At 41.0% G+C, this 20,425-nt stretch overlaps 1 protein-coding gene across 3 annotated transcripts; it reads right to left on the bottom strand.

The window, feature by feature from the left end:
• Positions 1-815: 815 nt before the first annotated feature.
• Positions 816-13,465, bottom strand: LOC139665293 (RCC1 and BTB domain-containing protein 1-like). Of its 3 annotated transcripts, none has more exons than XM_071544303.1 (14): positions 13,411-13,465; positions 13,287-13,316; positions 11,301-11,577; positions 10,898-11,048; positions 9,979-10,145; positions 8,045-8,203; positions 6,891-6,998; positions 6,165-6,307; positions 4,884-4,965; positions 4,341-4,467; positions 4,027-4,153; positions 3,614-3,765; positions 3,365-3,495; positions 816-3,254 (listed from the first exon to the last, which is right to left on the bottom strand). In XM_071544303.1, exons 2-14 carry the CDS (start codon positions 13,301-13,303, stop codon positions 3,114-3,116), a joined length of 1,782 nt encoding a protein of 593 aa, XP_071400404.1. In that variant the 5' UTR covers positions 13,304-13,316; positions 13,411-13,465; the 3' UTR covers positions 816-3,113. The 3 variants fall into 3 exon arrangements, with proteins under 3 accessions (XP_071400404.1, XP_071400405.1, XP_071400406.1); XM_071544304.1 differs by having other exon boundaries at positions 4,884-4,950; XM_071544305.1 differs by having other exon boundaries at positions 4,884-4,947.
• Positions 13,466-20,425: the final 6,960 nt, after the last annotated feature.

Below are 20,425 nucleotides of genomic sequence, written 5' to 3'. Positions count from 1 at the left end.
CTATAGTGTAACAATTTTTTCACATTCCACAATTTCTCACAGTACATCAGTCAGCTTGTCATCTCCAGTATGGTAGGCTGTTGAAATTCACAAAGACTCAAACACCAAACAGTGGAAGTGGAAGTCACACAGGAGGGCTGACTAAAATGGACTTTTCTTTATATACATTTTTAACCTCGATGTTTCCTTCCTTAAGGCAGGTTCTCTTTGGCCTTAGTATTTATTTTAAAGCTACAGCTTCACTCCGCATTTGATGGAATGACTTAAGTTGAATATTGTTGTGCTATTCGTGTCATTTTGTACACCCTAATACTCATTTCCGCTATTTTTTAAAAAAAAGCTGGCATTCTATTTTGAAAGCACACCGCCATACTTCCTGTCTTACCCTGGCTAACTCTTGCCAGCTTGATGCAGCCTTATTTGTGGTAATACCAATTTTTCCCGCTAGATGGCAGCACACTACTGCATTATCATGTGAGTCTATGAAGCCTTGAGTCAAGACGATGCTCATGTTTCACCTTTTATACTTTTTGCAATATTGTTGTAATACTTTCATGCTAATAAAGCACATCGAAATTAAATTACAGCAATGAAAATACAGTAACAGACTTTAGTCCATCAATGATATGTAAAATATTTGAGATATCTATTCACTGGTTTAAACATGGCTCAAAAATAATTTACTGTATGTGTATGAATATAGAAGTATAAAGTTGTATGTACAAAATAAGAATGAATTTAGAAAGAGGGAACTGCCACAGTATAAAAGATAAACAAATGGAAACAAATACGTTTGCAGTTATTTATTTATTGCATCAATTTACTTTAAATTTCATAAACATGTCATCCCATAACTGAATATCAAAAAATAAAAAGTAGAATGTAAAAGCAATAACTATTTCCCCATTTGCACCAGCAAATAATCTGTAACAGTCATGTAACAGAACAATAACTCAGTAAGCAACAAAGCAGTCATAAAAAAAATCATATGATTTCAAAGTTGGTCACCTCAAAGTACAACCATTAAGTTATGCTATCGGCTTTAAAGCATTGCACTCAAGTTGATGCTATAAACTGGAACTATGTAAATAAGAGCTTACAAAATCACAATATAAAATAAAACAATTTTACAGATACAGTATGCAAAAAAATCTTATTTTTCCAGTTTGCTTGTTATCATTTTGTTCAATATAAAACACAAGAGGAAAAGTGTAAACCTGTCTAATTTAATCTGGCACTCCACTAAAGCATCGGTGCCACAGAAAATGATCCTGAAAAAACTACAAATATTTAAATATGCAGTTTCAGTTTCTGTGTCTGTGTTTCGCTGCATCATGCAAGAAAGAAATAGAAAGTGAACAGAAGAAACAGAAACTGAATTGACCCATAACTCTCCCTGTATCTACTGTGCAAGTGCTTATATTGCTTTAGCATACACAGCATCTTTTGTAGTTTCAGTGCATTTTCCCCACCAATGTATCTACCATAGGGACCAAACTATAGAAAAACAATAGAATAATGCTGCTATAACCTGACTTCTGCTTATTTTGCTTTGACTTGTGAGAAAATCATGGTCAAATACATTTACCCAGAATCCAACCTTCCTCTAATGTATCAGTTTGGTCTCAATGCGTTTGCAGCTCATCTTGTACGACCACATGAGGCTTTGTATGACATTCTCAAACAATCTTTTGGTGCGTCATGGCAGTCTCTTATTCTTTTTTTTTTTGTCTTTGCGTTGGCACCAAAAAGGTTGGCAATCACAGGTAAAGTATGCAGGGTGACTGAAAATAGAGTCAGCTTGGGCCAATTTGTTGTAATAAGGAATGTAAAGTGCTCACACTCTAGGAATAGTAAGGTTCGTCAAACTGGCACTAAAAGTAAAGAGGAAAAAAGTTGCTAATAAAGTAACAGTGCATTGGATGTTAAGTGTGGCTTTTGTAGACTTTCTAACAAGTTTGTCATTCCTTACGTAACTCCAAGTCTCAACGCTTTTTCTCATTTTCTTCAATTTTCTTGTCAAATTGTTCCCTTCCACCTCTTTTTAGGATTCCTACGTATCGTTGTGGTATTGAAAATAAAGCACTAAGCAACAGTGGCTTCTTAAAATGCTATAAACAGGAAGTTTAAGCAGAGTAGAACGCAGATCCAGCCTTTTTCTTTTTAAGGAGGATGCTGCATAAAAGCGGACTTAAAGAACAAATGGAATATACTGCACATCCCCCGACAACGGATTTGAACTCCAATCACTTCATATAACGACTAAAATCACAACCAAAGTGACCATGAACGATTCACAGTATGATCTGGAACGACTGCAACTTTAAAACCAGACTTCTCACCTGACAATATCAAAGAGAGGATAGAGAAACTGAAAGCTCGACTCAATTAACTGCTACTTTGGCTTCGAAACGGGAATGTCAGCTCAAAATGGAAGAGCCCGAATAAATGTAGAATGGATGTGACTCGAAGATAGGAGGGTTCAACTTTCCTTGTTGCCTTTTCCTTCCAGGTCTTTTCTTTGGTCTCTCCGCATGGACTTTCCCAGAAGGTTTTCAAGTATATAATAGTCAAGAATTTGATGCAGTGTGATGGAAAAACCAGCAGCTCCACAGGAAACGGCCAAAGCGCTGCTATCAGATCCATGGGTACGTGAAGTCCAGGCACCCAGGGGTGCTGGGGGGGGGGGGGAAGATCCACAGCAGCTGGTACACAGGTAAACTCATTCAGCCTGGTGTCAGCACAATGAAAAGTAGTTCAATAAATCTTCAATACTGGAAAAACTTGAGCAGTAGCTGATTTCACTTCTGACGCGGCTTGTGCGTCTACTGAGATAAATCAAGCGCGCCTCATTGTAGTTCATAATGCGTGAAGCAGCAGGTGAAGAAGAGGCTCCTCCTCCTCTTCCTCCTCGTGGGTTGCATCAACAGGAATGTGATCAGGACAACAGAGCTTTCGGGAGCCTCCATGTTCCTCGGTGACCTGGCCGCTAAACTCGGTCTAACCCCGTCCGCTCGCGTCTCGGTCAGAATATATAGATAAATATTACATATATATTCTTTTTTTTTTTTTTTTTACATATTTCCAAGGGTCCCCGGGGGAAGCGTGGGAGCTCAGTTCTTGAAGGCTCCGCAGCGGCTGGCTCTGCTGATGAACTCTTTGAGCATCCCGCCGTCCACCTGCCAGAACGCCCCGGTCTGAGTCACCTGGGTCAGGTGGTTCACGCAAAACCGAAAGCAGAACTCCTCCAGGTCCTGGATACGCAGAGAGAACATGAGATATGATTCCATTAGATCCAATTTCCCTCTGTCCCATAGGAGTGTGTGTGTGTGTGTGTGTGTGTGTGTGTGTGTGTGTGTGGTACCTCAGCGTCGTATCGCACGGCGGCAGACAGCAGGGCGAAGGCGTTTTCCACGGTGATGCCTCTCTTGATGATCTGCTGACAGAGGCGCTTCAGACGGTTCTCGCAGTAGGAGGTGGCCAGGTCCAGTAGGCCTGCAGCCAACACACACACACACACACACACACACACACACAGAGTCAGATACGTAGCTGTCCATGCACTCGATATTGTTAGTAACCGTCTGTCTATGCTAGATATGTGTGTGCTAACCGATAGCGTCCTCAGGTGGAAGGTCTACAGTGTCTGTGTATAGGAACTGCAGGAAGGATCGGTAGACGGGATAAGAGAACTGGTCGATGGCGATCACCTCCTGCAGATCCTCCGTCCAGTGGGACTGGAACATGGAACGGAAATGCTCACACCTAGTCACAACAAGCAAACAAAACAAACAATATTAACATATTGTCGGGTGAAAACCTCGCAACTCCCATTTTGGTGATTTTCACGTTTGAACAAAAGTTAAAAAGGATACCATGCTCCTCTATGGGTTGAGACAATTCTCCCACCTCTTGGGCTGATGGAACCCTTTCAAAAGCCCAGTGGATGAACTCAGATTATACTATACTATACTTTCATTGTTATTCTTTTTTAACCTCTATTTATAACTATAAACACACACACACCTGATCTTCAGCACGGCTTTGTGGACGTGGATGTATTTGCCGTCGACGCTGAACTTGAGGTCGGCCGTCTCCGGACTGTCAAACTCTTTCCTCAGAGCCTGGGCAACTGTCATGAAGTCATCATGCTCTGGAATAGAATAGAATAGAACAGAATAGAATAGAATAGACTTACCCTCCACCCTATCTCCATGTTTTTTGTATTGCGATATATTGTCTCATCCCTATTACCTTTACTTTTGCAATAACATAGAATTAATACGCCTTCTTCAGAGCCAAGCACATACACTCCACCCCTCCCCCCCCTCCCCCCTCACCCATGGACAGCAGCCTCCACATGACGGAGGGCGTGGCGAAGCAGGCGAAGACGTCGTCGGTGGCGGTGAAGTGGGTGAGGTGCGGCATGACGAGGGACTGGCCCCGACACTGGCCCCACATATACACCTGGAGCACAGGGGCCACAACGAGCATAATCGGCATTAGGGCTGAGTCTCTGAAGCAGCATTTAGACCATCATGGGACACTAAAACTCTCCACTGAAAGCCAGGATACTGACATTGTTGTAGGTGGGTTACCAGCTCTTTAAGGCAGGGGGACCCACTGCACCTATTCAGTGGCAGGGGGAACTATGCGTTATAGGCCTTTACATGCAGAATTAATTTACAAAAACATCACAGACCATTTAAACGAATGAATAAAACGTGCAAGGAAAATAAAATGTCATTGCATTTACACCGTTTTTTATGTAGCTGTGGTCATTGTTTAACTTTTGAAGACTAGAAAGACACAAAACATGCAGAGATATACACACACACACTTATACAAATGAGGACAAGAGTGAGCTAAACACACACACACACCTGTCCGCTTTGGGTCTTGGCTGCTGAGGTGTGTGTTGAGTGGCAGGCGGCGATCTCTACAACCCTGCTGCATGAGAGAGGGCTGTGTGTTAAAGTAAAGGCACACACACACACACAGTAAAAATAGTGCCTCTACGTCACAATCACAATACATCACTGCTTTCCTATACATCCATACACTTGATTACAGGTTTTTGCTACTTAAATTCAGGACTTTTTAAGACCATTTTCCATTTTACATTTATCTGGGATTTCTGGTGTAAAATTTCAATTTTCAAAATTGATCTGTATTGTTATATATATTGATGGAGGGATGATAGCTTGTTTCCATCTTTGAAACCTGAGGAACTGGACTCAAATGCCATCAGGTATTCGCACTGCAACCTATATCTACCAACCCTAAAATCCCATTAAGATGTATTGAAGAGACCTGGTGTAAGACTTCCTAGCAATCCCAATTAGATGTATTCTGAACTAATTTGGTAGCACAACAAAAAGTGCAAAACATCAAAGGGGGGTGAATACTTTTTTTATAGCCACTGGAAGGAAAACCCTGCCACCCTTGTGTCAGACAGAGAACAGAGACAGAGAAGTGAACAGTGTTTTGGCTGCTGTAGGACTTGCTCTGCAGTCTTTTGTTTATGGAGCGGAAGAACACGTTCAAGAGGCTCTTCTGCCCACTAGCAACCCTTTAAGACCACGGCCGGAAGTCGGGGTTCAGAGGGAGGAAGTGAGGACAGGAAACTGGAAGTCTAACAGGATGGGGTGAAACTTGCCTGTCTACTCTCCTAATACAAAGGCTCGTCTTCCACAAAGCGACAAGGCTTTGCCAACATAAATAGTTAACAACCATAGTCACAATGAATACCTTTTTATAATACAGACAATAGCTTCATCAACAACTTTTCATGTAATTACTTTTTACTTACACACATTTGCCTGTAACTGTTTCAATTCAGGTTTTATGGTTTTATTGTTTTGTATTCAGGTTCAAATTCAGGTCCAGCCCTCGTAGTCTGGAGACAGGCACGTGTGTGAGTGTGTACACTTTGGTTCACAGGCAACTCCAGACAAAACCACAAATGACTAAGTCAACAATGAAAGGCAATGGCAGCAGAGACGGTTATCAACCATGTTAGCCATTCACTTAGGGGTTTGGTCAACTGAGGGAAGGAAGGACAAAAAGAAGAATGAAAGAAAAGGGAGAAAGAGGGAAAGGAAAGGAAAGAGAACAAGAAAGGATGCTTTTCTTCAGTGGTCGTCTCTCCCTCTGTCTCCTACCTGTCCTTCTCAGCCATGATGTGTACAGGACTGAGCTGGTTGATCTTGTTGCCAGTTCCCAGCTGGCCGTAGGTATTGGCTCCCCAGGCGTACAGAAGCCCTTCATCGGTCAGCGCCAGGCAGTGGGCGTAACCCGACACGATCTGGAAACCATAGAGAGGGGAGCTAGTAAAGCCGGGGGCGCACTGCACAAGTTTTTAGGCAACTCATTTTCAACGCTGGACCGAGTCGGCGTCATTCAGATGATCTTGTTGTGTGTGAGGGTTCAGGACTTTAATCTCTTGGTTGGAGCGACAGGTTGGTAGAGTGAGCAAAAGTGAACCATGTATAGAAGAAGTTGCATTATGGACAACAAGAAGCGTGCAATTTACGACTTCTCTAAATCTCTAAAGAAACAATGTGTGGTGAATTGCAGCAAAAAGCCGAGGAAGAGGAAGAGGGAAGTGTCCAGTTAATGCTTGTAACATTATGAGCAGTTATCTTTCTAGCCAGTAAACTCTCCTGTATGTTATACAGTATGTCCTCAGTCTAGACGCAAGACGAAAGATGATTTTACTGTTACTTATCATCTTTAAAATCACATTTTAAAACTTATTTTTATAGACTTACTTTTGTGTAACCGTTTTGATTTTGTCCAGTTCACAATTAATTTTCATTCTAACCAATTTTCTTTCGAATGCGTTTCTACACACATTGGGATTTTGTGTGTCTGTGTGTGTGTGTTACCTGTTGAATACACAGCCCTTGGAGTGCAGCAAGACGGCAGGGGGTTAGTTGGTTTCCGTTGTTACCGACACCGAGCTGGCCGTTACCATTGTAGCCCCAGCCGTACACCTAAAACACACACACACACACATTAAAGTGATATTTCCATTGGTAGAACATTGCCATTCTCCAGCAAGCAAACCTCCACAGGAGTTCAAGTGAGGTGGAGCTCCAGCATTAGCTGCCTTGGGCATCAGCCAGTATTCAGTAATCTTCTTGGAAAGTCGACCCTGACACAGAATTAAACATCGTTACCTCTGTCCACTTTGCCAAGTGTGTATTATACAGTATGTCAAAAATTAGTTTTTTTTTAGATCCCTAAAAAATTACAGTTTTACCAAAGTGAAATATTTCTATAAACATGATAAAATACTGGAAAAAACCTCAACATTATGTCTAAAATCAAGGAATTTGTTACTTTTTCTTCATAGAGTGTCTTCTGATGTTAGAATATGTTTTGCCTTTTCCCTTTTCAAATGTCCCCAAAGATGTTCAGTGGGGTTGAAGTCTGGTGACTGTGGAGGGAAAGCTTCAGTGTTTAGGCTCATTGTCCTGATGGAAAATGAACCAATTTCCACACGACTTTAAGCCAGAGGGGACGGCATGCCTCTGCAGAACAGAGTGGTGCTTCTCTTTGGTCAATGTATAGTTGATCCTGTGCAAGTCACCAACTCCAGAATAGGCGAAACAGCCTCACACCTGAATATTTCCACCACCATGTGTGACTGTTGGTTTTATGCACTGTTGCATTAAGCTCTCATGTGGCTGTCGCCTCATCGCAACCGTAAAGTTCAAACTTTGATTCATCTGTAAACAAGACTTTCTTCCAGTCTTCAACAGTGAAATATTGGTATGCCATGCCAAAGGTTTAGAAAGGTTTATCTGTTTTCAGTAAAAAAAAATTGTAGTGGTTTTGGATAAATGATGAAAACAAGCAGCTCTTGGTAGCAGACTTTTGGACCCCACTGTATATGCTGTGAAATCACATATTTTTCATATTTTTCCTCTCATATTTTTACTATATCCTATTTTGCTTTGATGTATGCTGTTATCTGTTGCTGCAATGACCCCATTTCCTTACGAGTTTCATCTAATGGTCCATCCGGCCGTCCTACCTCTCCGTTGTCGATCACGGCCATGGAGGACGTCTGTCCACATGTGATGCCCACCACATTCTTGCCCTGCAGGGAGCTGGAGACTCTTCTGGGGCTGGGCTGGTTGGCCGTGGAGCCTGAGCCGACCTGGCCGCAGTTATTGTAACCCCATGCGAAGACCTGGAGGGGCGGGCAGGCAGGTCAGGACACAGGAAGAGGAGCAAAAACACAAACATGCACATTTATATTAAAGGGTATCTGCAGGTTTCAAAGTCACATTTAAGACTTTTTAAGACTTTGTTTTAATGCTACCTGGAATAAGATTTAAAATCAACTGAGAAACCAAAAGACACAATTTTTTAATTTCTTTTTTTTTTTTTACCAATTTTTTTAAATTTTTTTAAATTTTACTTTCCACAAGGTTTGCAGGTGTAGATCAACGAGTGATCTCTGTCAATAACATAACATATAGGTATACCAGGGCATTGATAGACAGGTAAGTAAATAAAACAGGAAAATAAAAAAACAAATAACATATATACTTTTTTTTTTTTTTTTTCCCTGTAACAAATTCATAACTTAACGTTTTAGTCGCACTAAAGCCATGCAATTATAACGAAGACAGTACAAGATACAGAAAAGTAACAGAAAGCATACACCTGCACCTTTGGTCGCTCCTTAACCCTGACCTACCCCATAATTTTTTCATTTCTAATTAGCACAGCTACAGAAAGTTCTGGAACTATGAACGGGCAGCATAAGATAAAGGACACTTGAAAATGAATACTCAGAAATAGAAAAACTATAAGAAATACTACAAGAAAAACTAAACCTGTTATTACATGGTGAAAACATAGACCTCGAAAAACTGTATTTAAGACATTTTAAATGGTTTTTCAATGACTTCAATTTAGATCCTGTAAGATTATAAGGACCTGTGGACACTCTGCACTGATAAATTTGAAGAAGTTACGGCATCGTCTCTCATTAGCATTATATATGATCATACAGACAGCTTGAAAATCTATTTGACTCAACCCTAACCACTAGAAGCCTCGCCCAAACCTGACGCCCTAATCCTAACGTGTCTACTTTTTAATCCGAGACCAATCTGACAAACTCTGTGACCTGAGCTGATTACCTGTCAACCCAGGATGAACCCTCACCCGCCTAACAGACACACACACACACTCCAACTCATAGACATATTAAATCAGACTTGTCAAAACAAGCCGTTTAAGGAATGTTCAGACACTCGAAGACGACTACTACAATGTGCACACACCCAATCACACACATTCATTAACTGTACTGTATTCTGCTCGTTTAATTGCGTTCAACTCAAGATGCTGCGATATTACCGCAAAACTGCGAAACGCTATTGCAATACTACAGTTAGGAAACTTCTGCATGGTAACAGCTCTTCCTGCTTGCCACACACACACACAGCCTAATTATCTTTAATGCCTTGGGGTTCGAAATAAGCTGCTTAGTCTTACACAGTGACACTAGCTAGGTGGGAGGAGGGAGAGCCACGTCAAGGTTTTCCCAGACTATCCAACTCATAAGCAGAAATTAATCTGAATTTAAATCTATGTCAGTCCTCTGTTTGTGTGTTGCAGGTTTTTGCGTACTCTTTAGAGTTTCTTCAACCCCTTTGTTCATACAAATCCCTCCCACACTGGTGATTTTACCGACTAAGCCTCTCTAAATGCCAGACACAGTGCTGTTAGAGGATTAGTATGGAGAGGCCTTGATAAAATCATAGCTGAAGACACTTAGAAACCACATGGGAAGGACTGGTACCTTCAAAATCCAATATTAAATTCAGCATCTCTTCAAAAATCAAAATATAGAGGATTCAGTCTGTTAAGAGTTCTTTCAAAAGCATTCGTTTTAATGCCGTTCCAACGTTTTGTGTGTGTTATGCGTCTTATGTTCATAATAATAATCACCTCCCCATCGTGAGTGAGGGCCATGGAGTGATGCGAGCCACAGGCCACCTCTCTCACTTTCTTGTTCTGGAGGTTGGTGGTCACCAGGACCGGGGACACCCCCTGGTTGGTGGTCCCGTTCCCCAGCTGGCTGTAGCCGTTGTGGCCCCAAGCGAAAAGCTCTCCGTCTGCGACAAATCGACACAAAAGATGACAGACCAACGGCTTTGTCAGCTGTTCATAGCGGCTTGGGGAATCCAGAATTTCACCAGCCGATTTCGTATGTGCCAAAGTAGTTTTTAAAATAGAAAAGACTGCAAATAAGTTGCCTATATGTTAATGTACCTATTGGCTAGAAAAAGTATTCACTCCACAATTTTGGCATTTTTTCTGCACTAGAAAATCACCATCCTTCCACCACTATGTATTCAAGTATAGAGGATGGTGCATTGGGTTTTTGTGCACTGATAGTTCATTCTCTGTACCTTCATTTTTAAAATTTTTAAAAGAAAATGCCCACGTAAATATGTATTATGAAATGTTTGAGACATGTCTGAGACTTGTCCCGAGTCAGTAAAGGAGGTGAATACTTTTGCAAACTAGAATTTTCTGTTTTGGGAGTTTTATACTTTCACAAATTGCCACTCCACTTGGATAGTAAAGAGCACTTTACCCAGAGTTTACACTAAAAATACCATATAAACCTGTGGCTTCTCAGTCACGGACGGTCTCGCTCTAGAACAACCTGTTTATCTTCCTGTGTTTTTACCCACCCATCCATGACTAATGCGTCCTTTGTCTGAGTGCTGCGGCATTGACCCTCGCTCTTTCCCTGCTATTGTTTGGCTAGGAATTGAAGCTTATTATCAACTGAATGGATGGATAAACAGTGCAATCCCAATACAAAGAGAATGTATGTATATACTAATAGTCAACGTACTCTCAGTAGCCAGCAGTATGTGGGGTCCGCTGCCATAGCTCAGGCTGACCACCTTCTTCCCCCGCAGGAAGTCCAGCTTCTTTGGCACAATGGTGCTTAGGCTGTCTCCTGTACCCAGGCAGTTACTGCAGTTCAGCCCGAACACAAAGACCTGGAAAATAATAAACACCCATATCAACACATACATGCACGGCTAGATAATGAACTGAGAATGACCCAAGACAAACTAGAGACAGTGTGGAACTAAAGCTTCACACACTTGACGACCAGTTGGTTTGGGGAACATACTAATAACTATATTTAAGACATTTTAATACCTTTTAAGGCCTTAAATTCAGACTTCTGAAGGCCCACAGATACTCTGGTGTATCTCACACACACACACACACACACCCTCCCCCACCTCATCTTCATGCGTGATGTAGATGGCTTCGTTGGCGGAGGTCCCGAAGATGCAGGCCTGTCGGACGGCGGCTAACTCCTGGGGGCTCAGCAAGGTGAACAGGGGCCACTTGCTGACGTCCACCATGGCTCCCGAGAGCCTCGGCCTCCCTTGGCGGGGCGGAGGAGTCGGGGCCGAGAGGGGGGGAAGAGGAGGAGGAAGAACGGGAGGAGAAGGAGGAGAGGAGGAGGAGGAGGGAGGAGCAGGGGAGGAAGGAGCAGAGCTGTCCCCGCTGACACTTCAGATAGGACAAGAGGTGGATGTGAACAAATAAGACACAAGTCTCTCTCATACACACACACACACACACACACACACACACACACACACACACACACACACACACACATAGCCTAACCTCTGCATCTATTGTTGTAGTTTGGTCAGCGTTTTTGATCAAAGGACTTTTCCCAAGACAAAAGCGCTTCTTTTTTCCTTTTCTTGAGCAAAGTTCTTTGACTGAAAACGTTGACAAAACCTTAATACAATGATGCAGAAGAGACACAGTGGTTCTTTCTTACTTTGGAGAACCACTTTCTTGTTTTGCAGGGTTTAGGGTTTGATTTCCTCTACCAGAAAAATGCAGCAGAACGTGTTAGGTCTCTCTCTTCTTGAGGAAAAACCTATGTCCCAGAATGGACTGCTTTTTTTTTTTTTTTTAGCAGCAACTATGACTATTGTACCAGAAAAAACACTTTCTGCTTAGACAAAATTCCCAGTCCCAGCTAAAGACTCACCAGCATTTGTCTGGTAAATGGTATTCATGAGCTACCCTTGTATTACCAGTATTCTTTGCATTCAAAGTGTGAGTTTTGCACAAACATTTCCAACTCACAGAGTCTCATGAAACAGATCAAGACTGTAATAATAATATCCGGTTTCATAGATAGACTCTGCTGATTAAATCACTTTAGTAGACAGATATACACACACATAGATGCAAACATTCATAAATAACATGCACAGATTAATCCAGTGGTTCTTAAACAATGAGTCAGGACCAGGAATGTGTTTAATTCCCAGAACAAAACATTGAAGAACCCCTGGATCAATTCATTATTAGTCATGGCATTCAGTCAAGGCTTTTCATCAGCGTGCCATCATTGCTAAGGGATCTATAAAGGTTCATAGCCAGATTTAGACTTTATACATTTTGTTGACCTCTCCAACAGGGCTGATGCTGGCCGAGCCACAAGACGTGCCGTTTTCTCGTATAGGCAGAAGGTCACGCCAAACTCCATTAAAAAAGTCTGGCAATTTAATGTAGCCAAATTTAGAAGCAAACAGATACTTCAAAACATGACTCGAGACCTTTTATGAATCAGTAGGGTCCGCCCTTCGATTCGGCCTGTATATGATCCGCAGAACAGCATTATATTTCGAATATATATTTAGAATAGGTTCACACAACTCCCTACCGCCCACCACGGTATATTTTGATGGAAGACGACCGTGGGAATAACAGGCGAACCAATTCAATGATTTTGAATTTTACTGGAGTAAGTCACGGTTGACAGATTGTATATATGCCGACCTGCATTGTGGCTCCTGACAGTTTAGTTAAGGTTTTCAGTCATATTTCATTAGCTATGTACCTTGTCGACAAGCAAGGCAACATTAAATTCACTTAGTTTTCAATGGCAATTCCGTGTGTTTTACCTTCCATACAAGAGAACGTATCGGGGCTAGCCAAAACACGCATCATTGAACAGCAATTCTGAGCGAGCAAATTTTCTAATTGTCAGCTAGCTTAAACCAACCAAGTTAGCTAACTGGCTGGTGCCCTTTTCTGCCCGAGGAGAGACGACCAAATCGTTTATTACATGTCTGTTTAAACTTTTCATTTTAGCCATTTGGCTGGCACCACAGCTAGCTAGCTAGTAGTGGAGTTTATGATGGACGGGAGAAGCTAGTAGCTTAGTAAGCGCTTTGATGTGCTCTTCCTACCTAAAGCATCGCTCCATGTCACCGAGTCAACTGAGAAAAGAGAGACATACAATGACAACATTTAATGACAATAGCACTGCCAGCGAGACACCTACCTCTACTATATATAGTGGTCTGAAATTACCAGAATGAAATCGTTTGCCCGGTGTTAAGTTGTCAACAGCAGAGAAGGCTAATTGATTATACGTCAAGTTAGCATGACTAAGGAATCCGGCAAATCTTTCAAAATAAACTCCTTATTGACGAACACGTCTAGACGTTTAAAGTCCAGGATGCGAAAACAATCCAGTGTCAAGCCGACGGGAACAAAAATAAGACTTCCTATTAATAATATTCGAACACTAAAACCATTATTGCCGAACACGTGTAAATGTTTTTTGAGTAATATGAAGTATAGTATGCTAAAACAGCCAGTGTCAAAGTCACAGAAATAAGGAACAAGACTTCCGGTTAATATTTTTCAAAATAAAGGCGCGGGTGATAAATAGCAAGGTTTTTCATATATTTGAAAAAAAAAAAAAAAAAGAGATAACTAAGAACTGATTACTCCGAGTCATTGGTTGTGTTTGGATCCCAAAGGAGAAATCAACATACAAAGATACAGAAACAAATCAAGATATTCACACATATAAAACAAGCACTCTTCACTAGATGTTTCTATTGGATCTCTGCTCTGATTAGCTAGCCTCTCTACTGTGAAAATGTGACTTTATTGTTTGTGTCCATTACAGGCCACCGTAAGCTGTGCCAGACTCCACTGGTTCGTCTCAGGCCCATAACGCTCAGCAGTGTACAATCACACAATCCATCAATCCCTCCCTGGGTTCACATGCAGCCATTCAGCACAGCCACACTTTTCATGGAGCAGCCAATAGCAGATCGCAATTGCAATAGCTTATTTTAACCAGTAGATGTCAGTCCAACCTGAAAAAAGACTCTTTGTTTGGTTTCCCTCTAAAGCTTTGGGTATTTCTCTGATCTCTATTCTATTCTATTCTATTCTATTCTATTCTATTCTATTCTATTCTATATTATTCTATTCTATTCTATACAGTGTAGCTTGGTTAAGATTGGTTTTGTACAGTTGATTCTATCATTAATTTCAATTCAGCTAAAAAAAAAGTATGTGTTTTTCACTGCGGAAAAATACAACAGAAGATTTAGAGTAACTTCTTTCATTAAGGTGATTCCTTTCATCCTATCAGAATTAAATTTAATATGATACTGAATATCATATGAATATGGACACTAATACAAACACTTTTTGTATCATGGCTTTCATTGGTTTTGGTAGTAACATATTCAAATTAACTAATATTGCATACAAAGTGCAAATTTGCATATCAGTCAACTATTTATAATTGTTTTGATGATTGTTTTGTCTTTTTCGTGAAACTGCAGTAGTTCCATGGCAGAAACAATATATTATAATAACTCAAAATGGAAAAATCCAGCCAACATTGCCATTTCCACCTGTGGTGCCTCACCTGAAGTTCCCTGTAGTTTCCTCTGACGGCCAGCAGGTGGTGTAGTTCTTCCTCACTTTGGTGCTGCAGCTTTACACAGAGTCACCTATGATCTTAAAAACAGTTCTATACATTACCACAAAATGTTCTTCATAGTTTTAGCATGGCAGAACCCTTCAGGATGCTGTAAACAACCCTTAAAAAATATATGAAATGTATTTAATATATTATTCAGCTTTCATGACTTTGTTTTCAAATATACTATGACTCAGGATATGAATAATGTTCTTCATGATGTTTTTGCAAATAGATGTAATTTAGCTAAAAGGGTATTCATTGAATGAATTTGAAGAATTGCTATAATAGAGACCTTTTGAAGAATAATACTGATGCTCTTTATTTTGATTTGCCAGATACATGTCACATTATTTAAAGTACATTGACATATTGCATTGATTAAGTGGATCAGGATTATTCCATATAGACTGGGAACACAGATCTTCCAACTAATGGTGTTCAACATATTATCAGAGTCCTGCAAAATCCTCTTATCTCCACATAAACCATTTTTATTTGTTACTATTATTGACAGCTAACATTGTCCCTCGCTTGCAAAACTTGTTTCATAACCCAGGGATTAGATCAAAATTTAGGAAGCATGCAAAGCAACAATCCAACAATGTTTTCCCATAATATTTCTGTTCCTGTCCATTCTGTAGTTTAGTGGTCTGTCATATGATATTCCCTGGACACAGGCCGGTTGTGCTGCAGCCAACAGATCAATACATCAGCAAGCTTAGTGCTAACCCAGTTCTCTGTCCGCTACATGCTCATACAGGGTTTCACTCACTGTAAAGCTGTCACTCAAACAGAGTTACTGTCAGTCTGTTGGTATCTTGTTGCCACCAGAGCATTTGTCCACTGGGCTAAATGTGTTTAAAGTATTCAGTGACATTTTCTTCCAAACTTTGTGGACTCTGGATGTTTCTTTGAGCTCATACAACTACATATGACCTTATGTCCTGGCAGTGTTCTCAGTTCTAAGTCATAAAATGTACCTTTAGTCCCAGAAAGTGATCCTGGGCATTGTCCTCTATATTGGAGTCTTGGCTCTTCTATTTCTAGCCTTGAAAGAAACTTGTCCACGTTCTACAAATCTAGATCGAACTGCTCCAGGATCATAACAGTAACCAGAGTCTACGGAGTGGATTATACTGGCTGTCGAAACATCTGTTCCCGTAGAACTGAATCAGAGTTAAACTGCGACCAAACGCATCCTGTGAGAACTCTTAGAACTGTCCTAGGTCAGACTACAAGACTGCTCAAAGACGAAGACAAGGGCGGTTCAGACTAAACAACTGGTCTGCTTGGAAGCTGTTGACACTAGGTGATGGGACAAAGACCGGGTGTCACTACCTGATTCTGTCATTCAAAAACATTTACCCATTTGTCCAGGACCATTCACTGTAACTACACTTACAAAATAGCTGTTCTATTGTTTCTTGATTGATGGTACAGAAGGTACAGTTGACATTTGAAGTGACATTATTACAAGGATAACATTGATGAAGAATTTCCTATGAGACTTCTTTCACTTAATTGTAATTGCAAAATTATATAGGCTGATCCTGGCACGTGGCCATTTTATATGAGGTTAATTCCTCGAGCAAGTGGAGTTGGGAATCTTACTGACATAAACTATCTTTGTGAGTGGGAGTTAATTGTCAGTAAAAGCAACTTCTCTTCCAGTTTATTCTCTTTTTCTTCTGCCTTGAGCTAAACTCTCACTGGCTGTTGCCATGATCACCCTCACATCTCAGTCTTGTCCTCTGCTCTCTCTTCCTCTGTCCTTTCATCCTTCCTTTTTGTTCTCTTCCTCCCCTTTGTTTTTCTTTTACATCCTCGCCTTCCTTCTTTCTATGTTTCTTTGTTTCTTTCTTTCTTTCTTTCTTTCTTTCTTTCTTTCTTTCCTGCCTTCCTTCCTTCTTTCCTTCCTTCCTTTGCTTCTTTGTTTCCTTCCTTGCTTCCTTCCTTCATGTTTCTTTCTTTGTTTTTTTCTTTGTTTCTTTGTTTGTTTGTTTGTTTCTTTCCTTCCTTCCTCCCTCCCTTCCTTCCTCACCTCCTTCTGTCCTTCTCCTCCCTCCCTGCCTCCCCACCCTTCCCTCCTTCCTTTCTTCCTTCCCTCTCTTCCTCATGTACCTTTCCTCTCTCTCTCTCTCTCCCCTCTCCCTCCCTGCATGTTCCGGTAATACCATTTGCTGTGTGATGATAGCAGTATGACATAAACACACACACACACACACACACACACGCCACACACACACACACGCAGTCATGGCTGTTTGCTCAGTGGGTCGAAGCGGGTCTGTGCACACACGGATGATATTTTCAACCTTGATGACAGCAATCCCATGCTGCAGCCTTGAGCTCCTCGCAACAACACAAGTCGTGAACAGTGTGTGAAAAGATGTGCCAGGCCTCAATCATCCTGCAGCAATGACTCTTTCTGTGTGTGTGTGTATATGTGTGTGTTGTGATCCAAATGTCACAAAGCACAAGAATAGACAAGCAGGAGACGCGGCTGTCTGTGAGGACCGTTTTCTCCCGGACTCATTTACTGATGCTGCATTGCAGCTGAAAGTGACGGTTTGTTTCCGGGAAGTTCAGCGTTTGTCTATAATTGGTCATTTGTGGCACTGCGGAGTTTCTCCCATTCAAACCCAAACGTGCGCCTGGCAACATGTGAAAAGCGGCACCTTGAGCAGAGATTCACACAGCTGTATTTTGCAGTTGGTAGCCTTGTGAAAAGGACAATTTTACGTTCAAGGTTCTGCATTTTTAAACAACACGTAATTGTGATACCTTGGTATGATCAATGTAATTCAATTCAATTCAATTCAATTTATTGTCATTATACCAGTCCAGTATAACAAAAAGTCTCTCTGGTGCAACATAAAGACATAAAAACATAGTGCAGATACTGACACAGTAAGAGACACACTTTCAAGACAGTTTTTAGACATAAAATACAAAAACAAAATAAGCAAATAAGTAATACAATTAATTAAAATAATTAAAGTAAGTAATAAGTAATTAAAATTAAAGTCATGTATAGAGAGTGCAAGTCGTCATTGGTAGCATTAAGTCATATATTACATCATGAAAAATATTGCACAGCGCCGTTAAAAATTCCCATTATTGCACAATCCATTAGTGTCCATAATCAGGCTTAGTAATCAGTGTGTGGGGTGGGTCGGGGTGGGGGTGGGGGTCACTAGCTTTTACAGCTCTTGGGAAAAAGCTGTTCTTCAGTCTGCTGCTCCGTGACTGTATGGTCCGGTATCTCCTACCAGATGAGACGAAACAAATAAACAAATGAGACTATGGTGGAGATGATTGGTAGCTTCTATCTCACACCAGTGGTATTGTAAGTGCTTGTGTTTCTAAAAAATCAGGACCACATTGCTTCCTGTCCCTCCTCCCCCTCCCTGGTGTCTTTGTCTTTACTGAAGAGGATAAACGTGTTGGAAGTGATTTTTCCATCAGTCTTTCTCTCCTTCCACCATCGCTGTAACCAGAAGCTCTGAAAGCTTTAGCTCTGTTTGCTCTGGAAGAACAGAAGCTCTTCCTGTTTTGTGCCATAAAGCAATCCAGCAGATTTCCCACCAAATCTGACCAGGTGGCACACAATGTAAAATACAGTGTAGAGGCCGGTAGAGTCTCATTTGTTTGCTGTAATTACACTAATATCTCAAAATTAATGATTTATTGATTTTAAAATGCTACATATAGCACCTTTAAAGGTCAGAGTTAGAGTAAAACCTGACTTTAACCTTTGTCTGGAAGGTCTAGTTTTACAAGCTACCAGTTATTTCAATTGGAAGAAGATGAACTACAAAGCCTTCCTCAAGAGAAACAGTGTTGTAACTAAAGTTACTTAGAAAACATAGTTCAAACTACTTTGTAAAAAATAATATATCTACATCTGCATTGTCATATAACAAAAGATCAAATGACTGCAAAATTACAATTAATTAGGATGTTAACAGAAATGTAACCAAACAACCCTTGATCACAGGAAGTGCAAGTAAGGTACCGAGAAGTGTTCACCTTTTTGATATTCTTTATTTTAAGATATTTGACTGTTATTCATAATCTTTTTCTTATAGTTTTTCCACTTTTTTTTTTCAGTTTTCAGTTCCATTTTCTCCCAGAAAATGTGTTTTTTTCTAGCTCTTGTTGAGAGAGAACGATGAGTTTTCCAGTTCAGTTCCAAGCCTACACCTTCAATTCTGTCCGCTCAGAAAGAGGATTTATACATTTCAAACATCAAAGGCACTTTGGATGTAAAAGCCTTCGCTCAATCAATCAAGTGAATTGCTGTTTGGGTTAACTTCTTAAATTGACTGCATCAAAGGTAAATGAAGCACAAACCAGTCTGGAGAATGGATGGTGCGTTTTAAAAGCATTTGAAGACTGACAAGAAAGCAAAGCACTATGGGAAGCAATCATTTGTGCCAAAGAAAACTGATAGGAGCAAGTGTTTATTGCTGTATCTTTCAAATGTCTTCTATTCCAGTATGGGTCTGCTTTATTGGCAAAGTAATGAAGTCAGTTCATTGCTTGTTGTTGTGGTTTGGTTTGTTTAACTGGTTTGAAATGTCACTTAAATGTTATTAGTCCAGAGAGCTCACGTGTATCTCAATAGGCTAATTGTAGCTTACTGTCCATTGATTAGGCTGTGTGTGTGTGTGTGTGTGTGTGTGTGTGTGTGTGTGTGTGTGTATGTATGTGTGTGTGTGTGTGTGTGTGTTTGTTTTTGTGAGATCTCAGGCGGACAGTAAACCACCATAAGCTGATGCGGATTCAGCACTATGGACAGCGCCAACTCTCTCTCTCTCTCTCCCTCTCTCTCTCTCTCTCTCTCTCTCTCTCTCTGAGTTGGAAACCACTGCAGCATCCCCAGCTCAGTTTAAAAGCGCCCCGATTCCTTTCTCTCCTGTATGAACGTCACTCCAAACTCCGTTCAAAAATCGGACCGTTATATTAGGCTAATTAGACCATAAACGATTTGCTACGGTCTACTCGTCAATTCGGCATGGATCCAACACACCAAGCAACACTTATTACAACAAAATGTCAACTTTAATAATTCATTCGACTCTTATTCTCACATTCTTCTTCAACCTCAATAGGCTACTCTGCACGGCGGTGCCGATAGTGTGAACCAAAATCTAAAAGATTGGATTTTATTCAAATTAAGTGCTGTTTCATGGATTATCTATATGCCGAATTCACCAGAAAACCACAATGATTCGGGAATGGTGTTAATTTAAGTTCTAACAGGTGTGCACGTTTGCAGATAGGCAAGGCACCGTTAAACGGACAGATTTTTCAATGGAGTTTGGAGTGACGTTCTCTCCCATACAAAGAAAGAAGCGCTCGTGCAGGGGGGTTCAGACAGCCGTGAGAGAGCGAGGTATCTCGTCTCGTAATGACGCCATTTCGCCGCCGCCCCCTCCCCAAATAATCCCAGTTACGGTTCATATACAGTCAGTCCGGTTACCGACGGTGTGGGAGCCACGTGTCTACGTAACGGCTAGCGTTCTCGCAGTACAGAGCTGCGTCAAGCAAGACAGAGTTAGCTCGAAGACTGGAAGTAACGTTTTTCCT

Source organism: Centroberyx affinis, unplaced genomic scaffold (assembly GCF_046629955.1).
Source record: "Centroberyx affinis isolate AG114_WGS23_722 - 3 ecotype Tasmania unplaced genomic scaffold, CSIRO-AGI_Caff_v1 ptg004517l_1, whole genome shotgun sequence".
Taxonomy (NCBI): Eukaryota; Metazoa; Chordata; class Actinopteri; order Beryciformes; family Berycidae; genus Centroberyx; species Centroberyx affinis.
Note: the sequence above shows the minus strand (reverse complement) of the source record. Positions and strands in the feature narration are given on the sequence as shown.

Excerpts from the sequence above, each read along its gene's own strand:
- LOC139665293 (XM_071544303.1), bottom strand. Across the intron at positions 8,204-9,978 it reads CCCTCACTCACGATGGGGAG|GTCTTCGCATGGGGTTACAA; the intron begins GTGATTATTATT and ends CCGCCCCTCCAG. Across the intron at positions 6,999-8,044 it reads CCGTGATCGACAACGGAGAG|GTGTACGGCTGGGGCTACAA; the intron begins GTAGGACGGCCG and ends TGTGTGTTTTAG.